Genomic DNA, 22,888 nt, shown 5'->3' with positions numbered 1-22,888 from the left:
GGCTGGGAAACTGCCCACACTGACCAGCTCTGCTCCGATAAGAGGAGTTCATAGTCATAACAAAAACCTTTTTTTCTAGAATATTGTTTCATGCTTCTCCCACTCAGGACTGTGGCCATCATTAGGGTGGGAAAACAACCTCAGGACCTTGAGGCTTGTACATCAGAGTACTAATAACAAGCGCCGTGAAAGCTGCTGCAGGGTATGTTGGACTACAGTTGTGGCAGTATTCAAATACAGTTAAAACACAGGTGTCCTATAGAGTACAGGTTAAGTAAAAGTTCATTCTTTTACCTCTAGAGCCTATAAACTTAAGAGTGACTGGAATAGTTTAAACAAAATAAAAGGATTGGGAAAATGTGTGGAGCCAGATGTGTGTGTTGGGGGGAATGGAAAGTGGCACACAAAAGCTAGATTGTCACTAGATAGTGGTTTTTGAATTGTGTTCCCTGCATCAGCATTACATGGGAACCTATTAGAAATGTAAATTCTTGGGTCCCAGCCCAGACCTACTGACTCAAAAACCTCAGGGGATGGGTCCAAAATCTGTTTTAATGAGCCCTCCAGGCGATACTGAGGTGTGGCTCAACTTTGAGAACCACTGGACTAAAGTATGTTCCTTTTTCAGTGCCTAGTGAGTAAGCTTGAACTTTATCCCACAGGCAATGGAAATTCATGGTAGATTTGTGAGCAGAGTTATGGAATGATTAGTGTTTTAGTTGACAGTGGAGTCTTCTACCTTATATTTCTAGTAAAGGAATTTTAGTTTAGGAAAGTATAAAAATGTCACTATACCTAGTGATCTAATTCATACATTTCAGAAGGATATATTTGCAGTTTCTCATAATTAAATGTGTAATGACTTAACAGAACTTTGGAAGTTTTAAACAAGTGATTCTTATACACTGTAAATTATAGAATAATGCTTTCTTTTGAATGCCATTTTATTTCCTAAACTTAAAACATTTTGCAGAATTAATAGGACCTTGGTGTACTCTTAAATCCTGAAGATATTATCCAAATGATTTTAGAAAATGGCTGAGGGCATTCCTCAGGTCATTTTACTCTGTAATTTTTTCTCAAGTATGTTTTGCATTTTAAATGTTTTCATTTTTCCTCCTAATCTTGTTATGTATCAGTAACACATGACGTGTTGGCATCTTCTGGAATAACACATATGTTCCAAGTGAAAAGGACTAGGTTCAGAAAATCTAGTCGGCCAAGAAGTCTACCCTACAAAAACCTATATTGGATCTAAAACTAATGTGCTCACATTTTCCATCAAAATTTAAATGTAATGAAGCCAAGAAGGTGCTATGAGAAGTTTGCTGGTCTCTGTCCTTCATGAACCAGCATAAACTACATACATTATGTAGTCCTTACGTAGTAGCCAACAGGTTAAAAAGATTTTTACCTTAAGTTTGAGATAAGGCTGACTGCACAAAATCTCATATTACCCCTGTCCTAAAGAGTCGTGTAAGATTTAAGATTCACTAGGACAATTTTATCTTACTTTCAGATGCTCTTATTTTTAGGTTTAAATGGAAAGTTGGCATTAAAATGCAGGAGGCATTTTTACTCTTTAATGACCTAACACTATAAAATATGCTACAACATGCTAGTCTTAGATCTTGTTCAAGAGTTAGCTGTTTGGAAAAAGGCAGTAGCCTTTTCTGATAGGAATCAGAAGAATTGAACTTTACTGTTAACCTCCTATTAAATCCTTATGTAACTTTGGACATAGCCTTTAATGCCTCAGAGGATGAGGAGATACACCAAAACATTGAAATAGTGCATATGGTAAGTTGCTTTGGGGCACAAATATTATATCTTTAAGATAAACATGCAATGACTTGGAGAAACTATTTGTTTATTCTTTAATTTATCATAAATTCATTATACCTAGTATCTCCCAATGTTGTAATCTATCTTATGGGTTCAAGGAGAGTATTCCCCGGTCACATCCTGAAGGGAGGCAAATACAAAGAATATCTTGGGAACAGGCTGATGTGTGTCTGACTGTAAGGGAGGTATCTACTAGGCTGGCAGCCGAAAGCTGATAAGGAGTTATCTGGGTAAATAAAGGACGTGAACAAGTTCCAACTAGGTGGACCACAATGAGCAAAATCAGAGTCCTGCGGGAGCAGGGTGCATAGGAGACTGCAGCGTGCTGTGTCACTGCGGAGTCAGAGGTAAGGGTAGCGAGTGTCTAATTTGAGGTTGTAGGCAGGGGACAGAAGGTGAAAGTATGTGTGGACGCAGGCTAGGAAGCACATCCTTTTCCCAGTGTTTTGCATAGATCCATGACTGGTTTTAAAGCAAGATGTAACATACTCTTACTTCTTTCCATCATCTTCCCTTTCAGTTAATGGCAGCTCCATCTTAGTAGTAGGTTGGTTAGACAGAACTCTTGGCATTATCCTTAGCTCTTCCTTACCTCTCATATGATACATTTAGTCCATTAGAAGACTACTTCACCACTATCTGTATTGTACACCACTTCAAAACCCTTTTGGAAGTCCTCCTTATGGCTGTCAAAGCTGTAGCAACTGGTTCCATGAAAGCATTGCCCTGCTTTGTGCAGGTGGAATGGATGCTCTTACTTCTCTGTCTCCTGCCCTGTAACCTCTTTGCTGGAGCACCTGGGACAATGCCCAGAGCCAATTTGTAATTGTGCACAACAGGCAGAGGAAGGAGAGGAGAGCTGCCTAGCCCAGAGGTGACTGATGCGGGATAGGACCTAAGGGATAATCATTGCCCTCTGCCCAGGATGCACCCACTAAAATGCATATCATCACACCTCTAGCAGGAGTGAACTAGATAGCTCATCCTCAAATTGCCATTTTTTCTTCCTTGTTGCACAGTCCTGGCCATGCTCTCCAGTTTCCTCAGATGACAATCCCAAATGAACCACCTCTACACAAGCCATTGCCTTGGGATCTACTTTCCTAGGGAACTAAGGTTATGACAGTCCCTTCAGAAAAGATTTTGAACCTGGCACGTCTCTTCACCTCATCACCACCACCCATGTCCACAGCACACTCTATGCTTTGTCTTAATTACTGCACTGATCTCTTAACTGGCTCTCCATTTCTATTTTTGTCTTCTATAGTCTGTTCTTGGCACAGCAACTAGAGTAGAAGTTCCAATGAGGCTCTAGGATCTGCCCCACTTTCTCTGGTCTCCCCCTGTCCTACTACTGTTTCTCTTGCTGGGCAGACTGGCACCTGTTGCTCCTCGTGGACACCGGTGCACTTTCACCCCAGGGCTCTGGCTGGCTCTTCCTGCTGCTTGGAACACTCTTCGACTTCATGACATCCTTTCTTTGCCTTTCCCTTCTCAAAAATGACTTTTACATTGAGGAAGTTCTGACCATCCTCTTTAAATAACAACCACTCTCCATATATTCTATCATGCCTCCCTCATCATAGTTAATATGCTTTCATGTTTATTTTGCTTATATCTCTTTCCTCCAGGAACTGTAAGCTTTATTAGGGCAGGGGATTGTGTCTGCTTCTTTCTACTGCGATATGCTTGGATCTCTAACAGAGCCTGGAACTAGGTAGGTGCCCAGTATTCTTGTTGAGTTGATCAAGTGAATGAATGCATATTTTAAAAATGTAATTCTGGCAGTAGTGTAAATATAGTAAAAGGCAGGTAGGGCTAGAGAACAGAGATTAGGAGCCTGCTGCAGACAACCATGTAAGAAGTCATGGGGTCTACATTCTGCATCTTTAAGCATCATCAGTGGAAAGTTGAGGAAGGATTCCAGAAAAAGAGAAGATTTAAATGATTGTGTTGTTGATGGATCGTGTATAGTGAATATGAGAGACATCTGGGAAGATTCTCATGTTTCTAGCTTCAGCAGCTAGGTGGATGGTGAATACATTTATTGGAGATATTGTGTGGAAGAAATAGATTTAGAAAGGAAAGAGAATGGAGAGGCTTTGGGAAGGAGGAAAGAGAATTTCAGATTTAAATATATTGAGCTTGATATATCAGCAAGACCTCTTAGCATGAAATGATAGAGCCCAGTATTTAGTTGAATGTGCAGGACCAGACCTTGGAAAAGGTACTTAGGGTCAACTAGTGCCTAGTGAGAGGGTTGTGCCTTGAAGTAGGCTAGTGATCTTACAAACATCAAACAAGGAGAAACTGTATGTTACTCAGTTCCTGTATGAATATAGGAATTCTGAATTGTCACTATGTCTTTCCTAGATAATTTTAAGTTATAAAGAGGAAACCTTAATAAAAGAAAAACTTCTCCTTGATTCATTTTTGTTGGTACATTTTAAAAGAATAAAAAAGACATGTATCTTGGTATGAAGTGGCTAAGTACCTTGGGAGTCCAGAGAGGTTACCTTTGTCCTGGCTAACTTCAAACTCTGTTTTTTTACTTTCCCCGACATCTTTTATTGAAAACATGTTGAAATATTTTTTTTCCTTTGGTCACTAGAAATGAGTAAGTTCTTCAGTAAAACGTCCAGAATATGTGTAAAAAAAAATGTCTGAATGTTTCAAGTAAGATTTCTAGTATATATGTAACTGTTTGGGAATATAAATTTTAAGTGGTTGTGTTCTTCACCAAAATATTTTTCATGTATTTTTGAAGCCTAGCTTCTGCCAATAGCTTTCACACCTCTGGTGAATTTTACTACCTTATTTAGTAGAGGAGAGTCAGGCATCCCTTTACTGGTCTTCAACCTAGGAATGTATTCAACAATTTGATTTCTCAAGGGGACAGCACTTTTGGAAAATATTACAATATACAAATCTCTGAACCAATAGGAGATAGAGATAGGAAAGATACTACCCAGGAAAATCTGTAAAAAGGAAAACAAAATCATTTTGTCTGATCTGTGACCATCTCGTGGTTGGTGAGTGAACCTTAGCTTTGGGTGAAATCCTCGACTTGTTATTTGAATTTAATCCTGGCTGTTTAATCTCATGTTGACATTGTGCATGATGCTGATTAGATGGTAATGGTCTCATAGTCCTGACTGGTACTGGATACTCACTAGGGCCCAGAGGCATTAGTGGCAACACTGCCTGAATTGCTACCAGTAATACCAGTTTCTTATTCTGAACTGTAATTATAATTCTTTATTAGATGAAAGAAATTCTGAAAACTACAATTGAAGGGCCCAAGATAGTTGAGATTTAATTAAAAGAAATTTTTATATTTACTTAAAGATACCTGGGTATTTAGGTGAAACCTAAGACAAACCATACTAGTGTTCTCCATAGAAACAGAACCAATATATATATATATAATTACATTATAATTTAATGTATAACATGTTAAATAATATATATGAATGCATATTTATTAGAATAAATAGTGCACATGATTGGACTCTAACAATTCCCAAGATCTGCAGTTGGCAAGCTAAAGACCCAGGAGAGAGCCTGTGGTTCAGTTCCAGTCTGAAAACCAGCAGCCTTGAGACCAGGAAGAGTGGATATTTCAGGTTGAGTCTGAAGGCCAGATAAAACCTGATGTCCCAGTTTGAAGGAAGTCAGGCAATAGGAATTCCCTCTTACTTGGGGGAAAGTCAGCCTTTTTATCCTATTCAGGAAATGATTTAAGAATAGGAATTTGGCTCATATTGGAAATTATAGAATAAGGAACTCCACTCAACAAGCATACTCATTCCCTCAATTTAATATTTATGTCTTGTCCAAATTTGACTGATATATAGCTTTTATTTCTGGTTTCAGAATAATGACAGGATAGTTACTTTCAAAATTCAGAGACTTTAGGGAGCTACCTTTATAGAAACCTATATGTTTCTCTCTCTTGGTTGAGGAAACAACAGTTCTAAGAGAAAAGGGGGCAGAGGGAATCAATTTATGTATATCAAACATATTTTCCCTTTTTTACAGGTACCTTGTTCAACCTGATTCAGTAAATCAGATGCGGTGGGGTTTGGAGAGATTTCTTCTTAGTGAGTTAATATTTGACTTGCCATGCCATTTGCATATCCTAGGCTGACCTTGGGGACACTGTCATTGCCTTTTCTTTGGGCATCTCCTGCTGTTGGCAACTAGGAAATATTTGAGGCTGCAGCTTCATCAGCAGTCCATCTGTGTGATAATATTCCCTGACTGCTGTGTAGGATTGATGTAAATTGCAACACTTTGATGAATGCTTTCTTTGAAGACCCAAATCCAATGTGAACACCTTTTTTATCCCCAAATAAAAAAGGTTATGGTGCTTTGATAATAGCAAGGCCTGCCCTGTTGATTTAGATCAAAATCACTTCCTCCCAACATCGTAACCATTTCACTGTTCAATGGTGCAGAAGGCATCATAAAGAGTTGGTGAAATGTTTTGGATCATTCAGAATTGGATGAGTGATGATAAAAATGATAATATCTCCAACAGAGGTGATACCATGGAGAACTTCTTATAAAAGCAAAAATAAGAGTATCTCCACACTGAAATTTTTCTTTAGTGTTCAAATGATAGGAGCCATTCAGATAAACATCTAATGCAAAACTGAGTATTTACAATTCCACATATTCTTTCTGCTTGCTTACTTCACTTTGAAATTCTGTTTGCTCTTTCAGTTTTTATGGAAAAGCAACACAATTTCTCTTAATATTTAGTAAATATTTATGAAGTCCTTTGACAAGTAAGGACTCCTTAAAATTCACTTTAAAAGAAAAGAGATAAAAGCACTTTCAAGACCAAAGCAGAAGTGGTAGCAGGTAGAAACTCACATCTGTCTTTCATTGCTAGGAATTGTCAAGTCAGAAACACTGGCAAATGGACTAAGGTTCTTTTAAAAACAAGTCTAAGCAGTAGTTTAAATATCACAGACACATTTGATTATTGCATGGTGACTTTCCCTTTGTATTTACTATTGTCTTGGTGGGTGTTTTTTTCCCTGAAGGTACTAGGAAAGCCTGCTTTTATACAGCACATTGAATGGGAAGGAGATCAATCACATTTTGTAATGAGACATTTTGTGCATGAATCTCAGTTTCAACTCTTTCTAGCTCTGTGACATTTAGCAAGTTCTCAGTGACTCAATTTCTGTATTGTAATTGGGGGAAATTGTGTTACATGATTCGTAAGCTTGTTGGGTTCATAAAATGTTGTTACATATTCATAAGCTTGTTGAAAGAAATAACTGAGTTAATACACACACAAAAAAAACACTTAAAATAGTGTCTGGCACTCGTGTTTTTTTTGCCTTGAGAAATCTTTCAATTCACACTTCTTTGGCCCTTGTTGGTGCCCTTGCACAGGTTTTTGCTTTCCCCTGGCTGAGGTGGTCAAAGGCACAGTTAATGAATCCTCACTTCTGATGGGTAGTATTTTAGCTTCCTTTTTCATTCCAGTTTTTCTGCATTTTTTTTCCCCAGGACCCCAAGGCTCTGTGTCTTGCCACTTCTAGCTACCTTGGACTACAACTGTTCTCATGATCCAAATGTGACACAGAGAATGTAGGAATGCCTAAATATATATTCAGTCACTTTCGAAAGCTGTGTTTAATGAATGAGAAATTGCTAAAGTCAACAAGGTATTTGAAGGTAGAGCAGCCACACCATTTTTGCTATTACTTCATGTATATCATTATTATTTGGTAATGGAAATAAAGAGCCACCTGGACAGGAAATCAGATAATGGCCTAGAAAGTTATGTGCCTGCTCCCCACTAATTTAAATATGAGCTAGAAGTAGGTGTTGGGATAAGCAGAGAAGTAATAAAGCATCCATGCATATATTTCTGTTTCTGTAAGGCTAACATTTCCAGAAGCCAGTACTGACCTGGAAACCAAGAATATGTAATTCCATTGATAAATGTATTCCTCCAAAGAACATCCCACTTACAGTTTACCATCCTACTTTGCACACTATAGGTCACAAGATTAAATTTGTCTTTGTAAAGTGCTGATTTATTTAACACAAACCTTATCTTTAAGACAAGCCCCGTAAATTTAATAATAATTAGTCATAGTTTCCACTGGAATTTTTACTGCTTTCACCATCTGCTTTTAGTCTACAACAAGGTGTTGGATCTATTTCACATTAACTGAGTAAACTTTCACTGCTAATAATTTTCTGTTGGAAAAGTGATTGCTATATTCATAATTTTTGAGAAGATGATAGTGAATCTGCTGTGATTTAATCTTCTGTTCTTTAGATGCATCATATGGAGACTTTATTTTCACTTGTTACATGTACATGATAGAAGATTAGTAATGACCTGATGTCAGCACATAATCTTACCTTTTAATGGCTGTTGTGTACATGAGTGTTTACTCCCAGTTTTAACTGTTGTTGAATTTGCTTTCATAATTCTTAACCATCTAGTCCTCATTTTGGAGAAATTCTTAACCATCTAGTCCTCATTTCTCATGTGGTGAAACTCTTCACAAAAACAATTATTTCTGTACTCTCCAAGCAGAAACCCAGTACATCATTACTGATCAATCGGCAGCTTGGTGTATGCTATTAATAAGGCTTCTGTCACCCAGCTCAGTGTGGTTCATAGTTTCCATCACAAATCCAGCCACTGCCACAACGCTGATGTCCATTTCCTTTCTAGTTGTAGGTGCCAAAAGCTAAAGGATCCAAGTTGGTAACTTCTCTAATGCAAAGAGAGAAAGAAGAGAAGGCAATCCAGGGGTTGAACTGGCAATGTCCTATAATTGCACAACAGGCTTGGTTTTTTTTGTGAGAATGGTAGAATGTTCAGAAAGCAAACAAAAAGAGTTCCTAAATTGTGTGTAGAAGTGGAAGAGTTCAGTGAGTAAGCTTATGCTACCCTGAGAGTCTAACCTTGATTTACAACCCTCATTTTACTGTATATAAAGGAAAATTTCAGGAGGAACTGATGCTTTGCTTGGAGGGAAGAGCTTATTTCATGCTCTGCAGGAATCTATTCTGACTTTATTAGTATCACACTCTAAAAAGATTTTATATTATAGTTAACTTATCTTTTAGTCCATTATGATAATGGATGTATTTGCTCACATAAAGCAACTTTGAAAAGGTTTGAAATAATATAGATTTTTAAAACAAAACATATGTTTATACTTGAAAACGTAAATGTCTTTCCTTAAATAATTTGCCAAGGTAAAATCAGAGTTGGATGTGTATGTAAGCCAGTTAAAACAAAACAATGGCATTCTTTGGTTACAAATTTCAGCTAATACTATAATGCAGATTGTTCACACTTACATGAGACAAACTCTGTTTAAGATGCTGTTCTAAGCATTTTATATGCAAATGAATAAATGCTGTTATTATCCTCGTTGTACAAATGAGCAAATGAAGGTCAAGTAAACCATCTGAGGCCACACAGCTTACTATTCAAATTAATAGTCAACTGGGTGACTTATATGTAATCAACTATACTACTTGTAGTAAGAGGGTGATGGTAGGCCAGAATATATGTGTGCAGCTAACCATTATTCAAGGTAGAGTTACATATGTAACTTTGTAAAGTCCCATGGGAATATCAAAAAAGATGTCTATATTTCTGATTGGGAAATGTAACACAGATTGAAAGGGAGATTGTTATAGGCTGAAAAATATTATGAGCAAAGGCATGCAAATATAAAAACATGGTGCAGATGGTAAGATTAAGGTAGAGTCAGGGAGTAGACCATGGTTGGAGATGAAGCTGTAAAGATAGGTCAGGTCAGTTCATGAAGAACCCTGGATTCTTTCATGAGAACTTTAGAACTATTAGGGCTGTTTGTTTATTTTGCTTTGGCTTCTTAGTTTTGCAAGCTCATGCATGTGTGTTGTTATTTTTAGAAGGCAGCAGTATAAATAGTGGATTATAGAAGTGGCAGGGAGATCAGAGTGCTACAGTAGTACTGATTAGAGACAGGGATAAAGGGGATACAAGAGGGAGTCCAGGCAACAGTTTGTATTTTGCCATAAGGGAACATGGCAAATTTTGGAAAACCTATCCTTGCTATTGGGGGGAAAAGATATCAAAGCTACACACGCCCACTGATGGTGATGATGACCACTGCTGCAACCTCCTTATTATCGTTGTCCTCATCGTCTCCTCTTCTTCCTCACTTGCCACCCGCTCCTGTTTGGCTAAAGCAGTTATATGGAGTAGTAACAATCTCAGCCCAGCCTTAGCCCTAAGAGCCTTAGTCATTTATAAAAATGGGAATAATTGTACCTACCTTGCTGGGCTCTGCTAAGAATTACATGAAGATATGCAAAAGCTCTTAGAACAGTGTTTCACCTGTGCTAAATACTCAGGAAATCATGTTTTTTCTTCTTTCATTTGTGGATCATTTCCTTGCTGTTTACTTGCCTGAAGCATACAAAGCATACTCTGATGATCTTTGCATACAGTAAGGGGTTAATTTATAAGCCATTTTTTGTATAAAATTCTTAGATTATTGTCATACTTTTTGAAGTGAGTATCCATATTACCAATATATTCTCTTAAAAATAGGCATGCTGTTTTTAAGATGCATTTCTGTAAAGTGCTCTGAAGGCAGAGTTGATGTGATGTACTGAGCAATGGTGAATGTGAGTAGGTAATATTGGTGCTCTTCAGGTGGTGCATAATGTTCTGTAGTATCACTGTGATCAGGGCCACATTTACTAATACTAGCAGGAGCCAGGATACTGGAATTTCTACATCATGTCCTTCTTTCAAATAGTGAGATCATTTTATAGAACACATTAGAAAGTGACTAAAATTGAAAATTGGAAATATGAATTAGTACTAGTAGGTTTTATGAGTGATAAATACCAGTAGGTCATTTATCATGCTCTAGAAAATAGACTTGCATACATATGTTTTTTAACTGATAATATGTCTTTAAATTGGTTCTGGATTCTGATAGTGGCTTTACACCTTAGGTAGTTGGAGTGAAAGTATGTTACAAACTCACAATCTTTACTGTCAAGTTGCAAGCCATGGGATTTCTGAAAACATTCATTGGGCATCGGCTCTGCTTCAGTCACTGGGTCCTCTGCTAAGTGCTTTTGTATAGTACTTCATTTAATTGTAGCAATGACCGACCATATAGAAATAGATACTATTACTTAGTTTTTCAAGATGGAGAAATGGTGAGCTAGAGAAACAAATTTGCACAAAGGCATGAAGCTAATTAGTCAAGCTGATCATGGGAGCAGCCCATGTGCTTGTTCCTGTAAATGTCCAGGTTACACTGGCCTTAAGGATAATGTCCAGAAGCTTCTTCTCACACCCATGCTCCCATGTTTTACACCTTATTAACCTAAATAGAATTTAACTGAATAGGCTCTGTCAAATCTTATCTTCCTTGAGTTTAAAAATATATGGCTAGGGGGCAGAAAGAGTGTCAGAAAAATTCAGCAGCATTTTTACATTTTGTTTTCAATTTTTAAAAATGGAGATTTTGCCAGGTAGCAATCACAGTAAAACACACACATCATATGCACATCATATAACACACACATGCAATAACATCATAAAATCATAAATATATTTAAGGTGATAGTGTTTGTACATTCTCTCAGATGATTCTTGAAACCGTCATAATAGGGAAGGTGTCCTATATTCCCAATCAACAGAATTAACTGCATGACTGCCAGGTGCCTGACACAATTCTAGATGCTGAGGATCTCATGGTTAACCAAGGAGAGATTATTCTGATTCTCATGCAGTTTATATTCTAATTGGAACATTCTAAATACTTCACCCGAGTGTGAAATAATAGCACCTGTAAGACCTTGTGTGAGAAAGATACCTTCAATTTCTCCACATAATATTTTTAGGTAGCAAAAAATTTCTGTTAAGTGTATTCTTTAAGATCTGTATATCATATAAGATCTGATCTCTTAATTCAGAATTAGCTATTTTCTGCAGTGTGAAGGAGAAACTGACTGGTGTCTGGAAATCAAAACACACTAAGTTCAAATGAAGACACAAACAAACATAGTTAAGTTAGAGAAAAGCTTGTTTCAGTATGGCCAGTCTGTCAGTGTTCACATATGAAACAGAAAAAAACAACGTGGAAGAAACAGAAAGCATTGCCTGTAATTGCTTATAACCAAAAATCAAGAGAAGCAATCAGAAAAAATCAACCAGGATGCATTAATGCTGCATTTGGCAAACTCCTTTTCTCTTTTTAATTGCTTTTCTGAAAACGTGAACTTGCTGTATCTGTTTTACTCTCATATTAATGGATCATTTCTTCTTTTCTCAAATGTTTGTCCACATTTCATAACTGGCAGCATCTAAATGGTGGTAGCTTAATTAAGATTGGCCACTTTAACTGGACTATATAAAGACCAATTGAAAGTATTATAGCATAAATTTACAATGATAATTGCTTTCACATGTATTTGGTGTACGACACGTGAACAATTTAGTGTTTCTAAGTGAAAATCTCTTTAGATTTCAAAAGCATTCAATAAATATATACATCTTCCTTTTTCCTTTCTAAAATCATCTCTTATACCTCCTTCTCTCCCACCATTGTTAAAATTTCTTAATTTATCTTGAAAAGTATGTCAACTTTATATATCTAATTCTAACGACTGGTAGTTGGTCAGCTAGTGTGGCAATGCTAAGTAATGATTCACGAGCATAATAATATGTATTATTAACATTTGCAGTGATGGTACAAGATATATGGTGGAAGTGCAGTTAGCATAAATGAAGGCATGGTGCCAAAGTGCTTGTATTCTTCACTGCCAGGTATTCACAGTAAAAACCAACCAGCCAACGGAAAACAAAACAAAGCTTCCTTTAATAATACCCTGAATAAAGTAGTAAAAATTATTAATATTATTAAATTTCAGCCTATGAGTAAATGTCTTTTTAATACTCTGTTTGAAAAAGTGTGAAATATACCTAATGAAATTCTTCAGCAGACTGAAGATTACTGGCCAACTGGAGACTTTTTTTTCATGAAATGCAATTTTTTCTGGGAAGAACAGCTGACAGACTGTGGTTAAATTATTCAGATGTGGATATTTCTTTATGTAGTCTCAAAAATGAAGTAAGCTTGTCACTTCTAGGAAAACAACTGACAGTATTTATTGCTAATGATAAAGCTCAAACTTTAAAATAAAATAAGGATTTTGGAAAGCTTGTATCCACAGAACTGATCTGCATACCTGAGTGAACCAAGATCTGTTCTCCAGATGATCAATGCCTATTGTTTCATATTCATGCATGTGTAAAGAATCCATTCAAATTATATGACAGATTTTAGTTTATCAGAAAATAAAAATTTCACTGATAGGCTTTAGATTCTACATTGCATTTAACTTTTAAGATTCCTATTCATCCAGTTTTTGTGTAGCACCGAAGAACAACTACTATTATGTGAAAAGAAGTTATCCTTCCTTTTCCAAATATGTATTTGTGGTCATATATTCTCCATACATGTCATTCACAACAACGTAGGCAATAGATTTAGTGCAAAGCAAATATCCAATTCCTCCTATTTAGTTAGACGTTAAAGAGATTTGCAAAAATGTAAAACAGTACCACTTTGCTCCTATTGTTTTTGAGAAAATGTCAGTTAAAATGGGTTCATTATTATTTTTTAATGAATTATACATATTTACAAGCTGTTTGATTTTACTTTCTAGTACAGTAGATATTATTCACTATTAATCACATTAGCAACAAGTTGGTGTCCTCAATAATTTTTAATAATGAAAAAGGGTCCTGAGGGCAAAGCATTTGAGAACTGCTGCCTGAAAGACTCACTGCTTTTAGAAGTCACAGAGAACAGAGCTCGCATCTACCTCCAAGTGCTGCCCACTTGTTTTTGGGCAGATAACCTCTCCTAGCCCTAGTCCACTCATCTACAGAGTGAGGATTCTGAGGATGACATCATGAGATTTATAAACGCACAAGAGGGGATATACAAATGATTACATCTTATTTAATCCTTTCAAAAACTCCTGGACATGTAAGAACTGTTACTATGACATATTTGAGACCAAACTTGCCCAAGGTCACCTAACTAATAAATGGCAGAACTGGGATTCTTATATTTTATGAATGTGATATGTAATACCCTCTTTTCATCTGATGTATATAAAAAAAGAGTACATATCAGCCAAGTAGAACTAAAGTTATGCAGAACTAAACGTGTTGGCAGTAGAGGGAAGGTCAGAGCGCGTATCTGCCCGCCATCTCACCTCACTGCTAATGCAGGGCACACAAATGTACTATTTGGACCCCTAAATTGCTTTCAATCGCAGGATTTTTAACCTAATTCTTCTCATCCTTTTTTGGGCTCTTCTTAGTCTTCTTTGCTTGGCCAGACTAAAAGAACTCAAGTGTCTTTGGCAAGCACCTTACTTACCCACCCCACACAAATGCCAATTAAAACAAAAATACACAAAAACAAATGAGAAAGAAGACAGAAAGGTTATGATAAATAGGCCTAGGCTTCTATGACTATTGGCTGATTTTCATTACTTCTATTGGTAACAAAATTACCAGCAGTTTTTTTCAGGCCTTTAGAAACTCAGTACTTAGAAATTTAGCTGAAATGATTTAGAAACGGAGTGAGTGGTGGGGGGAGACTTAATACTGTAATAAGAAGGGAGAGGAACTAGAGGTCTTTGGAACTGCAAAGTGCATTTGAGAGCCCATCTCCCCAGAGCAGCTGATAAGCTTTCAGGAAAACATGCTATTTTTGGTTTCTAGAGAGGAGGGCATACACTGCACTATAAATGCTGATGCTTCCTCTCTGTACCACAACCCAAAGATACTCTGTGGAGGATGAAGTGAAGGTGTGGGGACCACCACTCTATTATGTTTATTCTTTTTGTGTTTCTTCATAATCTGCTCCTATTTTGCCATCACTAAGTAGAATTAAAAACATAAACTAAATTGATTGACTTAATATAGTGTACCAGAGTAAAATTCAACATTTATTTAAATTTTGTATAAAAAACATTTGTATAAATAATAAGGTCAAGGGAAAAGAAATTTATCTCCATACTATAACACGTTAGTTTAACTTTGGAAGTCCACAGCTGCTGTTCATTTTTGGCTATTTGTCCTGTCATTTTACCTCACTTTCTCTAATATAATACAGTTACACCTTTCAATCTACTCAAATCCCTTTCTCAGTAATTGCATTAGTGCAAACTCCATAAATTATTTTATATGTATGTAATGTTCACTAAGTATGTAAATATAGGTGACAGCCTTCAAATCTGCCTGAATTAAGTGGATGAAGTCAGGGATTTCATGTATACATATTCCTACCTTATGTATGAAGATCTATGTATTCAGTTGAGAATGATTTCCTGTGTCTGCAGCCAGTCAGGCCTGCATTTATTTTTGTTCTTCCTGTCCATGGCTAGTTATGATCAAACCTCCCACTGGAGGGTAGACGTCCTTTTCCCAAATTTTTTATTACGTGAGGGCAGAGTGGGGAGTAGTTGAGGTGTGACGTGTTACAGTGTTGGGCATGTTTTGGTTACTGGAGATGCCACTGCTTCTTCACTGCTTCTTCACTGCTTCTTCACTTGGTTGCTTTATTTACAATCACCCATCGCCACTCCCTGTGTCCCCCGTCTAGGGAGTGTGGTCGTGGGAGCCGCGGGCCCCGTGCAGCACTGCTGGGACACGGGGCTGACTTTGAGGGGTCCTTTCCTTTGCACCAAATTTCTAATCTAGACAGGTATGTTTGGCTGAGTCTTCTCTAGTGATCTAATTCATTCAGTGGTATTCCTTCCACAAACATATCCTGGGAACCTGTGTTTGCTGCCTAAGTCTTAATTTGGTAAATCATCACTGTGCTGGTTTTCCAAACAAAACATTCTGGACATTCTGGAGATTTCCAACCCAGGGGCATAGCTAGGGCTAGAAATCAGGCTTCCTACACTGGTCTGGAGTCTAGTTATCCTGTTACACATGTGGTTTGGCCTATTCTATGAGTCGGTGCTTGGTTACATGTTTTGTATATAAGTAAGTACATTTTGATATAAAGGCACCAGCATAAGCATCTCAGGTTTTCCTTACCTGTGCCCCTTTTTTCCCAAGACACTCATTTTCTCTTTGTCCTAAAACCCTTCTTTAGCTAGGTTGATCGAGGCAGGAAAATTCCTCTTTATTCATAACCCAGCAAGGAATGCATGAAGGCACGCCATCCTCTGTGGGGCAGACCTGGTCCCCACTGTGCCCCTGGAGTGTGAAAAGAGATGGGACCTCGCAAACGGTAGGATAGCTCCCTGGGGGCAGCAGGCAAGGATGAAGTTCCCAAACAGTTAGGAGGTGTGTGCTGAGTGGAGGGGAGGCGAGCAGGGACGTTTCACACCTGGTGTTTCCTATCTTCTCCATGGGGAATGAGAGGGAGGAAAGGAGACATCTGGGTCTTCAAGCATACTGAGTTTTTGAGAAGCCATTTGGGTGTTGGTAGATAAGAAATGAAGAAGCAGAAAAGGATCTCAGAACCAAGAGGCATCTTCTGCGCATACAACTGTGAGGCAAGAGAGCCCTGCCCCATTTCCCCCAAGCACTGTGGAATGCTGGGAGTGAGGCCCCCGGGTGTGCTGCTGCTGAGCAGAAAAGGAAAGCTGAGAAATTTTCCATGTGTAGGTGTTGAGTGTAAAGCAAATACACTGGCCACTGCCAATGTGGCTGAGAGCGCCAGGCTGCATCCTGCGCAGAACGTTAGCTCGAATTCAGGCGCTGAGTGATGGGCTGAGAATACAAAAAAGGACAAAAATGTTTTAAATGTTTCAGGTTTTTTTTTTATCATTAGCTGCGGGTTTTGTTCAGTAGTGAGACATTTTTGAGGTTTGGAAAATACTAGACATTTGGCAAGAAGAGAAAGTTTTTGCGGGAATCATTTGTTATTTGTAGATGCTCACTGTAGACATATCTGCAGGATGAATGTGTGTATGAAAAGGAAGGGTTGTATAAATATTAAGTCTTTCAAATGAATATTAATATGATTGGTAATGAATTTTTAAACCTAAAATGGTGTTTATCCTGAATTATTAATAGCATAACCAGAAATCGATGACTATTTTTTAGATCATTTTACTGATAGGCAGAGTTTTTCTAATCTTCATTGGGAACCCAATCATTTCATGGTAGGAATGTCTGACCAGTCATTATTATTTTTTAAGAAATTAAGAACATGTCATATTTCAGTTGCTATTTGTGTTTAATAGAGATTTTGGAGACTTAAGTACACAGTTAGTTAGCATAAGAAACTAATTTCAGAGTTGAAATTTTCCTGCCAACTCTCTGTCCCAGGTTTGTTACAAAAGCATTTAAAATATATGATGGTTTGCCCAACGCCAAGTGGCCATTACTGTGAACCAGTTATTCTTAAGCATTTGTTACTGATATCGTAACATTTAATTTTTTGGTAGGTTGCCATAGTTTTCATGATCTGACAAAGACTTATGTGTTGATATTGAGTTTTATTGTTGCTCAACCTGTTGTATTACCAGTGAAGTAGAGCTGAAGACGTGATATTGGAGAAAACATTAAAGGTTTGCTAAGAGGTGGCAGTGAGTTTGATGTTATTAGCAAGATGGTTTGGAACAATACCACTAAGGAATAGCTCTAATGAGATTTGGGATGTTTTTTCAAATTAGTCAGCATTAGTGTAATATTCCTTCAGGGAGCCTTTGTAATGCCCACAAGAATGTGTTGGTGGAGGGATCGGATTCCAGGCTAACCTTCAGTTGCTTTCAGTAGTTGACAGAACACACACCTGTGTGTTCTCTTCTCTGACCTCAAAATTGTTTTGAAAGGCTTCTGACATCTGAAAGTGTGAAAAAGAGCAGATTTTGATTTGTTTTCTGACAAGTAGGGAAAATAAGTTCTAAATGTCATGTTTTACCCATATAGAGTATTTGCAGTAAGGGCCTTGATTTATCCCATGTTCTTCTTCTAGTCAACTGTGGAATAAAACCTCCAAGTTTCCATGTTAGACTGGTATTTTTCTTGAAAGCATTTTAACATGCTGGATATAGAAATATGTGTATATATTTACATAATAAATGTAAAATAGCACTTACGTGTTTCTTTATCCTTAGAGGGGCCATTTAGAAATTATCTCCCCAAACTGTCAAATTGTGAGTAGGACTAGTGCTGACAAAGTAAAACTGACCTAATTCAACTTTACCTTTTACATAGTGAAAGAGAAAGCATTCTCTGATAACATACAATGCTCAGCATCAGTATTACCACAAATGTTGTCACTTCAGAGAAAGTATCTGTAAAGTATCAGTAAATTTACTTTGAACTTGAACTACTCTGCAGTAAGTTCAATAACTGGATGATTTGCTCTTTGAAAATTATATGTATTTTACCTGTTTTATATTATAAAACAAAATGTTTAAAGTTGTTATATTTCAGCATCCCTGGGATCCTAGGTTGATTTTTGTTAAATTCACAGACTTTTCTTTTCAAAATTAAGCTGCACTTGGTCTGGCATCAGCAACTTAGGCCTTGCAATCTATTTAATTGAGTGGCTTCTGCTGTTTATCCTAAAATGCAGATAAATGGCTTTCAGCACACTGTTTATAGTTTAATAGTTCCTGAAGTGAGTCAACATTATCTGCTAGCGTCTACATGTCATAACTAATGATCTCTCTGCTTATACTTTCTTGCTAGCAAGGAGACACTGAACTCTACAAAGGCAAGAGCCTGGCACAGCTGGGGTGGGTGGATTGTTTGGGATGGTGCCTATTGGACAAGGCTTTTTTTCCCCTTATTGGTATGAAATGTGAAGAGAAATATGTTACCTTGACCGTGGTTTTGGCACACATGAAAGCTGTTCACAGAGTGCCGTGTTCTAAGGGTGGAGGTCAAAAATGTTTTTAGAAGTAGCTCTTAGAAGGATTTGTTTTATTCCAGATTATCTGTCCAATTCATAATCAGCACAAGTTTCATACTTTTCTGGTCAGGCGCTTTGACTTGATGATGGAGAGTGGGAGCCGTTAGGAAATTTTCATGTTACTACCAAAGAGCTACTATAGTTTTAATACGAAACAAATATTTTTTGTCTGCCAAGAACGATGGAAAGAAAATAAATTACTCTAATGGCCAACTAATCATTTATCTTAAGTGGGGCCTATTCATTCGAAAAGATCATGATGCACTTAGAGAAAAAAAAAAAGAAAACAAAAACCAAGCGTGAGCCTGCTCCTGGTGAGGATCAGCAGGCCTGATGACCTTCACAGGGAAAGCAGACAGGTTTTCCTAACCTCTAATTCACTAAATAGTAAGAATGCTTGCCTCGCATACTGAATTATTTTCTGAGGTTTTCGGTAGAGAATAGGGCATTCTGTAGGCAGGCATAGAGAGTGGTTTCTTAATACCTGAAGTACCAACTCTTACATTTCCATAAAATATTTTGTTTGATCTGACGTTCTTTGTGAATGTGGAACTTTCACTTTCTAACTAAAGTGGCCATTTAAGATAGCCACTTTCCTTTCCTCCCACGTTAGTATTATTGTTGGGAAGCACTGTGTTCATTTAAATAGAACATAGAAAAATATGTATTTATTACCTTCTTACTCCAATCCTGAAATTTAAGATCATACATCTAATTTATTAAAGTAGTCCAGTGTTATATATAAAAAATATAACACACATAGACACATCTGCCTTATGTTTGTGTGACTTAAAATATAAAAACGTCTGAAGAAAAGGTTTATGAAAGGTAATTATTTCTCATGTAGCATCTTAAATTCAGGTTTTTTGTTCTTTTACTTTTTTTTTTCTTTAGGAGAGCCAGGGAGAGACTTTTATTTAGAGATAAAGTGAGAGGACAGTGCGGGGACAAGAGAGCCCCTGATCTTTTTCTTTTTGATTGTTTATTGTGAGATCCCTTATTGATAATTATTTAAAAGAAGAGGAAGGGAACATTTGATCTTAGAATAATACAATGTGTGAATGGTATATTATTGCATTAATGAAGAAATAAAAAATGGGATAAAGAATTATAAAGAAGACAATTTAAAGGTAAGATCAGTAAGGCTTTTCAAAGTAGTAGAACATTGAATCTACTAGGCTTTATACAATTAGAAAATAAAATAATAAGATTACTATTGGAGAATGTTTTGAAAACTAAAGCCATTTGTTTATCAGAAGAGGGACAGTTTGAGCAGCATCAGGCCAGAATGTTCCAGTTGTGCCATACCCAGATTTAAGATAACACAATCATTATAATAACATAGTTTCAATTCAGATATTTTCTCAGTGTTTCTGCCCAAAAGTCAACAAGATTTTTCTTTGGCAATCTTATTCTTATAAACCAAAGCAGAGTGGATGGTGGTTCAGAATCTCAGCACTGTTTTAATGGACAATTAAGTACAATTTCAGAAAAACATTTTTTTTGGCTTTGAAATATCAAGAGTACATATATTGTTAGTCATATACATTCCTAGGATCTAACCCAACCATCTTATTTTACCTTGGATGCACAAACAGATTATGGGAATAGGTAGGAGAATATTAATATAACATTTTGTAATGTGCCTCCTAAATCTTTGTCCCCCTACAGCTGGCCTCAGAGTGTTAAGTTCGAACTTCAAATGCAATATTATCTCTAACACTAATGTCTGAATACAAGGGAAAGCTGTGCATCACACAGCAATTTCTTTGGACCCTATCACTCCTTATATATATATTTTTCTAATATATATGTGGAGTTTTTCTAATAACATTTTTGTACACTGCTTGGCTTAGCAGGTCATTGGTATCTAATCAATGAAGACAAAAATAATAAATAGTTTCTTTAATGTACACAGTTAAATTATATTTACATTTTTAAATTGATATATTATCTTTGTTTAGCTCTTTCTGGTTCTGTAAAAGAATTTTTAATTTTGTTTTTTAACCATCTGCTGTTGGGAAATGGTGTTTGTATTTTGGGTAAGGTGTTAGATTATTTATTTAAAATGTCATAGGTACTAGTCTGGGGGACAGATGGTTTTGTGTTTATATAGAGTATAAGAGGAAATAGAATGAAAGTTTTGGTGTGAACGGTCCTTTTATGACAGGAGAGCAGAAACAAAAAGTAACTTCTATTACATTCCCCCCATTTAGACTCTAAGGCTTGCGAGCGGAGTGGCCATTTCTTCTTCATCTTTGTGAAACCATCGTGCTTTGTAGACAGCCTTTTGTATAGTAAATATTTCTTAAATAAATTTGGATTTGCTAGTAATTTTATGCTGGTTAAAATTAATATTTCATGCTGGTTTCACAATACACGACAATAGGATAGTTGTATTTCAAATACAGATTTTACGTAAAACATTTTGATGAATCAAGTCAAAGAATATGGATTTAATAAAAGGATAAAATTAATGTTGATCATCTGGTTTTCAGTTATTCCAACATGTTGAAAGGTTCTATGATAAGAAGAGTTTGAAATTTAGTGTGTAAACCTCTTTAAGGAAAGACAAAAAAAAGTTTATGTAGCTAATTTGTGAAGTTGTGCCTATTTTAAAATAAACTTAAAAATTGCATGTTAAAGTATCATTCTGAATGTCAAAAGAGTAATATAAAAATAGACTTCTAGATATTTAAATGGCATATATTTTTGTGCCTTGCATATAATCAGAGGCAGCTTTTAACCATCTGGAAATGTTACATAATACACTGTGGTCAGTGGCTTTTTTTTCTTTTCTTTCCTTCCTTTTTATTTATTTATTTTTTGATTCTAAGGTTTCTTTTCTCTTTTACCTTTCCACTGTCATATGCCATGTATCCTGAACATAGCTCAATGCCTGACCGGAATAATCTCTCTTGCCAGCTTATAATCAAAGGGAGTACTGAGAAAAACAGCTGAGCTGTATTAGGCAACCACAGTCTGGACTGCATTTCTTAACTGCTGAATAACACATCACAGGTGCAGGATTAGCGCTGCCTACCGTGTTGGTCTTTTTAGTGGAAACCCCTAGCCAATTCTGAGCCCCTCCTGTCTCATCCCACGGAACCTGGCAACAATCTATCATGCGTACAGAAACTAAGAGTGAGTAGTGGGAAAGGCTTTATATCTTCCAGAGGCTGTTTTCCCCTCCAAAAAAATGTAAGAAAGATCAGTTACGCCAATTCTGGCCCCAATAAAAAGATAATAGAACTCGGTCTTTCTTGGCATAGAGGGTGGAATACAATTCAAGGTGTTCAAAATTTTATGGACAAAAATCACATGGCAAGAAAGTGCAGTTTAGCTTAGCTATCCTGGCAGTGTACAATTTAGGCCACTTTTAAACTATTCAATGTTTCACATATGTTATTTTTAATTTGTGTGTTGTACATATTTTGGAGTGGGTGGGTATGTTTGCCTCCATACATTTTCCAACATTGTCATGGTTAAAATCAAGTGTTGCAGCTGTGTAAAGTCCCTGTGATATAATTTAATTGCTTGTAGTTTTTGACATTGTGAATTCCCTTATCTATGACATATAATTCTAGATTAATAGATTACAGAAGTCAAGGTCGCTTCTTAATTATATAGGTTTTAAAAACTGTGAAAATGTTTATAGATAAATTAGTGATTTACACAGTAGAACAAATTAACGTTTTGAAGATACAGTTAATACGTTACTTTAATCAAGAAGGTTATAAATTGTTTGAACAAGGAAAAGTGTACACTCAGCGAAATGAAGGCAAGTATATTTTAGTAATTCGTGTCACTTTTGGTATCTCTCTAGAAAGCTTTTCTATGAAACACAACACAAATATAAACAAAGCTATATAGATGGCCCTGCAGGTTTTGAATAGTTTCTTTAGCTACAGTTTGGACACTACTAGCTTTCTAATATTCAGATTTCATTTTAGTTCATTTTGTTGCTGGTGATCACCATTCCACATTGTCTCATCAGAAATAGACCCTTAAACTTCCTGGCAATGGTGGTAATTGATCATAGTGTATTCTCAGTTACGTTTTTAAAAAAATAT

At 36.6% G+C, this 22,888-nt stretch overlaps 1 protein-coding gene across 13 annotated transcripts in view; it reads left to right on the top strand.

The window, feature by feature from the left end:
* BMPR1B (bone morphogenetic protein receptor type 1B) overlaps positions 1–22,888 on the top strand; it is a 402,305-nt gene that overhangs the window by 299,792 nt on the left and 79,625 nt on the right. Inside the window, exon 1 of one of the 13 annotated variants that reach the window (XM_073237277.1) lies at positions 21,665–21,959. The exons of the other annotated variants lie outside the window; for them this stretch is intronic. Coding sequence (XP_073093378.1) covers positions 21,941–21,959 — 19 coding nt within the window. The 5' untranslated portion in view covers positions 21,665–21,940. Of the gene's footprint in view, positions 1–21,664; positions 21,960–22,888 lie in introns of those variants that run through there. 13 annotated transcript variants of the gene reach the window in all.

This window comes from Manis javanica, chromosome 5 (genome assembly GCF_040802235.1).
Source record: "Manis javanica isolate MJ-LG chromosome 5, MJ_LKY, whole genome shotgun sequence".
Lineage (NCBI taxonomy): Eukaryota > Metazoa > Chordata > Mammalia > Pholidota > Manidae > Manis > Manis javanica.
The sequence above is the reverse complement of the archived record's forward strand: the minus strand, read 5'-3'. Positions and strand labels throughout refer to the sequence as shown.